A 6,937-nucleotide genomic window follows, 5' to 3' on the forward strand; every position below is an offset into this window, starting at 1 on the left:
TCCTGAATCTCTATGCGAGCACACCACACACAGCAGGCGCCCGCTGATAATTCCAGGCGTTGCTATCTCTGCCAACGCATATTGCTATCTTGTAAGGAAAGCGTAAACGCCGCTCTCCACCTCTTGCTCTAAAACCACGACCTATTCCAGGGGTCTTCAAACTTGGCCCTTTTATGACTTGTGGACTTCAACTCCCAGAATTCCTCAGCCAGCTTTGCTGGCTGAGGAATTCTGGGAGTTGAAGTCCACAAGTCATAAAAGGGCCAGGTTTGAAGACCCCTGACCTATTCCCTGGTAAGTCCCTCGGCGTATGCTAGAGGCAGACAGATAGCAGCAATCCGTCTCTCAGAGCGCATGCCCCAAGAGGTGAAGAGCGTCCGAAATATTGCCGCGCATGCGCCACTCGGACGATCAGCCGCCGCCGCCCCCCGCCCCCCCCCACGGGGGGGACGACCGCGTCACCGTCTCTTCTGCGACTGACCCGACCGAAACAAGGTCGGTAAAAGGGAAGCCCGCCGACCGATCGCGAGCGAACGAAATCGGCAAACCGCGGGCCTATCGTCAAGCCTTCCTTCTCCCACGTGGGGCGAAATAGAAGGCGGGATCTTCCCTTCGATTGCTTCCCGGAGCCAGCCAATCCGCGTCGGGATCGGCCGAATGAGCGAGGCAGCTCCTCTCCCAGTGGCCCGACCTCGGTCGCCGCCGGCCAATCGGGAGGAGCTGCGCAGGATTCTCGCGCTTTAGGCAGTTGGAAGAGGCCGTTTCCCTCGCGCCCTTCCCCCCCCCACCACCACCACCCGCCTTCTCCTCCTCCTCCTCGTCGTGCCGCCGACGGTTGGGGCAGACTCGCGGCTTTTTTTGCCCGCCCCTTTCGGGTTTTCGGATCTGTCGTCGGGACCGAATCGCCATGAGCGAGGGCGGCGAGGACGGCGGGCCCCGCTCCCCTAAGCAGCGGCGCTTAGACCCGGCTGGTCAACTGCAGAAGGAAACCGAGGCAGCCCAAGCGCTGGCCGAAATGACGGCTTGGGGCGGCGGGAGCTTTGAAGTCCTCAACCAGCAGGAGGCGCCCGCGAGCTCGGCAGCAAAAGCCGGCAGCCTGGAAACGGCCGGCCAGCAGGGGGCGGTGCGCGAAAGCGGCCCCGCCGTCGGGGAGCCGAGCCCTCCGGGCCAGGATTCGGGGACTCGCTCCGGCCGCGATCGGGAGGCGTCCTCCGACGAGGAAGGAGGAACCGCAGCGGGGGCCGCGGAGACTGCCAGGCTGAAGCGGAGGAACGCGGAAGCCGCCGCCGCCGCCGCCGCCGTGAGCGATGACTACGAGGACGGCCGGGAGGCGAAGCGAAAGAGGAAGGACGCCAAGGAGAGGCGCCGGGCTGCCGAGGTAGCAGCCGAAGCAGCGGAGGACGAGTGCTCCGTCATTTCGGTGGGGGAGGAAGAGGAGGAGGACGACGACGAGGAGGAGGAGGAGGAGGAAGAGGAGGAAGCAGGGGGCAAACGGCCACCCGCTCGCAAAACTGAGCAGTACTTGGAAGCCCTGGAGGCCGTGCAGCTGGAACTGGAAGCTGTCAATCAGCAGGCCAACCGTGCCTTTGCCCAGCTCAAAGCAAAGTTCAGTCACATGCGGCGCCCACATCTGGAGCGACGGAACGTCATCATCCAAAACATCCCCGGTTTCTGGGTCACGGCTGTATCCTGTCACAGGCTGCTAAGCTTGTTGGGAAAAGGGTTGCTAGAAAGGAGAGGGAAATACGTACAACACTGGCCGGTATTGCAAAGAAGTCGAAAGAATGATTTGGAAGCTCTGTTGTGCTGAGTCGGTCGTTAAACCGTATGTCTATGGACTTAACGCAGGGGTCTTCAAACTTGGCCCTTTTATGACTTGTGGACTTCAATTCCCAGAATTCCTCAGCCAGCTTGTCTGGCTGAGGAATTCTGGGAATTGAAGTCCACAAGTCATAAAAGGGCCAAGTTTGAAGACCCCTGGACTAACGCCACATCCTTGGTAAAATATTTCAATAGGGGCTACGCTCAAGGAAACACTGGGGAAAAGTAAACAGGTGGAGTTTGGGTTCTTTCAACGGCGGAATGTATAGATGGCAGTGTTGCATATAGGTTTAGAATCTGTATTATGTGTGTTATCCTGCCCTCTTTTTGAAAAGTTTTGAATAGTATGAGTTTTTTTTTATTCCTTGACATTAACTCTGCAGTTTCTCAACCATCCTCAGCTTTCAGCCATGATCAATGACCGGGATGAGGACATTTTGAGTTATATGACCAACCTGCAGGTGATTTCAACAAAGTTATGCTTAGAAACTAACTTGAAATTGAATTTGTCAATGAAAGCAATTAAAACTGCTGTGGAAATTTGGGAATTCTTTCCACTTGAAAGTCCCTATAGTGCAGGAGTGTCAAACAGCGGGCCCGTGGGCCGGACGTGTCGTGCGGAAGCTGCGCCCACCTCATTGCCGGCAATGCCAAAACCGTCCCGATACGTTGTGCGATGTTGTGATGTCACGAGTTTGATATGTCTACTATAGCGGGTCAAGGGTGATAATAAACAGTATCTTGCTACTCTATCAGTGCAGGCTTTCTCAGCTAGTAGTAATCCAGTGGTGATGAACTCTCAGGCTAATAAGCTGTAATTATTTGCATCCTGACATGTTTTCCAGAAACTATGGCTGGCATCTGCAGTAATCTAAAGTAATCTATTCTGTAACACTCCTCTTGGCAGTACCTCGCTAGTGTTTTGATTATGGCATTCTTTGATACATAGGTTGTGGATTTCACCCATGCAAAGTCAGGCTGCAAGATCAAGTTCTACTTCAGCAGCAATCCCTATTTCCAGAATGAGGTCATTGTGAAGGAATTCCAGTGTGGTTCTTCTGGTATGTGTAAGGGGACAGTGTTTTGAGGGATCAAAGGTCAGATTTGACATGCATGTGTTTACAGCTGTATGGTTTTCCCCTATCCTTTCCTAGGGAGATTAGTTTCTCACTCTACACCAATTCGCTGGTGGCGTGGCCAGGACCCACTAGCTCATGGGCAGAAGAACTTTGAAATGGGCCGCAGCTTCTTCAGTTGGTTCTGTGACCATAGCTTTCCTGCAGGGGATCGCATTGCTGAGGTGGGACTATACTGCACGCCATTGATGAGAACTTCCTCCTCAAATGTTGCTCAAGCATCAGCATCCACCATTGTCAGAACTGGTGGGCCACACTTCCTTATGCCCTTTTACCTGTCATACTCTTCTGTTTTCTTTAGATCATTAAAGAAGACCTGTGGCCCAATCCACTTCAGTACTACCTGATGGGGGAAGGTGGTGAAAATGGTGAAGAAGACAGGTAAGAGTTCAAGCACTTTCTTGATTCCTTGATATGGAGATTATGGTATAGTGATATTTTTGGCAAGAATCTAAGCCTGCCATTGTGTGTGGATATAGATTTTTGTCTAGGTTTGTGGCAGCAGGACGTAGGAGGAGAGAACTAAAGAGACGTAGGAGAAGTGGACTTCATGAAGACAGGGCTTCGTGGTATACAGCTGGGAGGTCCGCAGAAGATGATAGATAAATGGTGATACACTCCCTCCTTCCCTTGTGTTTAGTGAGACAGAGAATGGTGATGACTTTGTTGTGATTGTGGATGATGATGGCGAAGATGAGGAAGATGGGGTGGCAGATGTCCATGAGATCATAGATGAAGAAGAGACTGAGCGAGGTAAGTAATGGTGGAATACAACTGCTCCTCATAAAGTGATATACCCTTTGGATCTGAAATGCAGAATAATTGTGAGTCATCCAGTGTTTGATACAAGATGGGCAGCTATTAAGTAGGTAAATACATGCTGATACAGGTAGTCCTTGACATATAATCACAATTGAGCCCAGATTTCCATTGCTAAGCAAGACAGTTGTTAAGTGAGTTTTGCCCCATTTTATGCCCTTTCTTGCCAGAGTTGTTAAGTGAATCACTGCAGTTGTTAGTAACACGGTTGTTAAGTGAATCTGGTTTCCCCATTGGGTTTGCTTGTCAGAAGGTTGCAAAAGATGATCAATGACCCCAGGATACTGCAGCCATCAGAAATACATGCCAGTTGCCAAGTGGTCAGATTTTGATCATGTGACCAGGGGGATGCTGCAATGGTCGTAACTGAAAAACAGTCATAAGTTGCTGTTTCAGTGTCATTGTAACTTCAGACGATCACTAAACAAATGATTGTAAGTTGGTATTTGTACTTGGTGATATGTATGCTGTTCATTCCTAAAGGCTCAGAGCAGCTAACAATCAGGGACATCATAAAAGGAACTTCTCAATAAAAACAATGCATTCATAGAAAAATAAGAAAAAATTCATAAGAAATAAGAAAAAAAGCATACAAAATCATATGCCCATAAATGCATTCTTATACTGTTTTCAAAGCATGCCTTCCTTCTGGGAAAGCCAGGTCGTTAACGATTTTCCTGAAATTCAAAAGGAAAGTGTAGCGGAGATCTGTATAGGCAAGGAGTTCTAAATTTATTTATTTATTTATTTATTTTAATCCCATTTATAAATTGTGGGGACAACGACTGAAAATGCCCCTTGGCTAGATTTCATCAGATAGCAATCTCAAATAGATATGGAGAATGATGGAAGATCTTAAAGGTGACAGTATCTTGAATCCCTTCAGAAGCTAATTGGCAGCCAATGCAGGTCCTGAAGCAGTGTGGTCACTGAAATGTAATGATAAATACCTGGCTAGGTTGCTGCATTTTGCAGCAGCGGTAGCTTTTGAATGTTTTTCAAAGCAGCCTCGTGTAGCATGAATTACAGTAATCCAAAGTAGAGGTGACTGGGGGACTATGAGCAGAGATTCCTAATTTGCCCCGATTGGCCAATAGCCTTTCATTTCATAGTTGTCACCATCTACTTGAACAAAAGCTTTGAGATCAGTAGAACTACCAATTTATTTATTTATTTATTTATTTATTTATTTTATTTTATTTTATTATATTTATATACCGCCCTTTCCCGAAGGACTCAGGGCGGTTTACAGGGTGGTTGAAACAAAAAATACAAAAGTTAAAAACAGATTTAAAAAAATTATATCCGTCCCTGAACAAATAAAACCCCAGTTAAAATTAAAATTAAAATTCTCAGCCTGGGCCAGAGAGCTCGAAGAGCCAGGTCTTCAGGTCCCGGCGGACCTCTGAGCAGGAATGCATAGTCTTAATTCAGAGCTAAAGATGATGATGTCCTGGGATCATTGGCTTATATAGTCTCAAAGCTATGAAGTTATTTATTCTTTCTCTGAAAAATTCTAAGCACCAAGTCAGCTCTTTATGGCATCATCTGTTTGATGATATCTGTATATAAGTCGATATCAACATAGATACCTAATCTCCTTTCAGTAAATGTCCTCTCCCAGCAGTCTCATGTAGATTAAAGGAAAGTGGAGAGAAGAAAGATTCTAGTGTGTATCACAGAGGAGAGAGTTCCAAGCAGATCTTTCTTTCTCCCACTCCATTGACTGGAATCAACCTTACTAGGAAAGAGGAACACCACTGAAGGAACAATGTCTCTCCACCTGACATCCCTTCCCCACAAATCTCTCAAGAGTCAGCCCAGAAGGATACCATGACTGATGGTATCAAAAGCCACTGAGAAATCAAGGAGAGGATCGGGAGGGTGTATTCCTCCAATCACAGATCCTCCAGAAGATAATCCATTTCTTTGAGGATCTTTTGATGTTGCAGTGTTATATTTTGTAGGGCAAGTCTTGGGGTTGAAGACTTGGGGCAAAATGGGAGTATTTCTCATCATCTGCTTCAAATTTTGACATATCTTATTAATACAGGTGAAGTGGTGGAAGAGGTATTAAGTGGCCAAGAAGATGATATTGCTGGATCCAGGTCCTCCCAAGAGGAGCCAGATGGGAAGGATTCCGAGGTGGAAGAAGATGGCTAGATTAGCTTATAAAAGAACAGTGTGTCTGGTTGGACTTTCCTATAGGGACCTCAGTGGCACTTTGATGCTGACCAATTGCACTTGGACATGGCAAAAGATGGGGTGTATCAGCAGCGGTCACATAGATTATTTTGTATCTTTATTTATTGTATTGACTGCATTTTATGTGCAAGCACCCCCTTAATTGTTTGATGCTTAGCATCTCCTACCTGCCTGTGTGGGGGCTATATGCTTATTTGCCCTGTCCCCTGGTGGCTACTCAGGGTCTTGTTTGCCCAGAGGCCTTTTTAAAACAGCTCAGGGTTTCCTTTTTCCATTCAGCATTATTAAGCTGCTGGCTTTTCGCACCTTCCTTGAACTTCTGCTTATAAGGATTCTATTCCCCCTGTATATATTTTAGCTCGAGTATGCCTGCTAGCGGCCGACCAGTGCCTCATGCCATCAAAACATAATCCCAGCCTTGCTTTTTCCACATTTGAGGGTAGGGCCTAACCAATTGGGACTCATCCATCGCCAATACAGGGCTCTGCCATTCTAACCTAGTTTGTAATAGCTCCCGTTGATCTAAATGGCAACCTTGCACCCATTGGCTTAGCTGAAGCAATAATAGCTGTCTGGATGCACAGTATTTTCCTTGGAGTTGTTAATGCAAGGAGAAGGGTTGTGATGGCTTATTCTTGTGTTTGATATTTTCTCCAGTGCTCCAGTTCATGAAAGCAATGGCAAGATGTTTCTAGCGACGGTGTGTATATGTGATTTTATTCTCCAGTGTACTTTATGTATAATTGCAGACAATTTCCTAGCAATGTTCCTAAAGCATCATACCCAGTTGGATTTGCCCATTCCCTATACCCCACAGAGGCTGTTCTATGCAATGCTACTGATATTTGTAGAAAGGCAACCATTTTCCTTGGCTGATTTTTTTGTATATTTCGTATCAGGACTTTGTACTTTTTTTTACTATAAAAAAAGCACTTAACGTACCAAGCGCTTTCCAA

General features: G+C 47.1%; 1 protein-coding gene across 2 annotated transcripts; it reads left to right on the top strand.

Annotated features, from left to right (window-relative positions):
• The first annotated feature begins 318 nt into the window (after positions 1-318).
• On the top strand, positions 319-6,937 carry LOC310635784 (uncharacterized protein). 2 transcript variants are annotated; one of them, XR_014491522.1, is made up of 7 exons: positions 319-1,684; positions 2,205-2,282; positions 2,771-2,882; positions 2,976-3,121; positions 3,259-3,338; positions 3,437-3,710; positions 5,830-6,937. XR_014491522.1 is itself a non-coding variant. In XM_083355056.1 (7 exons), exons 1-7 carry the CDS (start codon positions 908-910, stop codon positions 5,937-5,939), a joined length of 1,416 nt encoding a protein of 471 aa, XP_083211182.1. In that variant the 5' UTR covers positions 323-907; the 3' UTR covers positions 5,940-6,937. The 2 variants fall into 2 exon arrangements, 1 of the variants encoding a protein (XP_083211182.1); XM_083355056.1 differs by having other exon boundaries at positions 323-1,684; positions 3,598-3,710.

This window comes from Vipera ursinii, assembly GCF_947247035.1.
Source record: "Vipera ursinii genome assembly, chromosome: 2".
NCBI classification, from domain to species: domain Eukaryota; kingdom Metazoa; phylum Chordata; class Lepidosauria; order Squamata; family Viperidae; genus Vipera; species Vipera ursinii.

Excerpts from the sequence above, each read along its gene's own strand:
- LOC310635784 (XM_083355056.1), top strand. The coding sequence starts at position 908 with ATGAGCGAGGGCGGCGAGGACGGCGGGCCCCGCTCCCCTAAGCAGCGG. Across the intron at positions 1,685-2,204 it reads CCGGTTTCTGGGTCACGGCT|TTTCTCAACCATCCTCAGCT; the intron begins GTATCCTGTCAC and ends TTAACTCTGCAG. Across the intron at positions 2,283-2,770 it reads GTTATATGACCAACCTGCAG|GTTGTGGATTTCACCCATGC; the intron begins GTGATTTCAACA and ends TTTGATACATAG.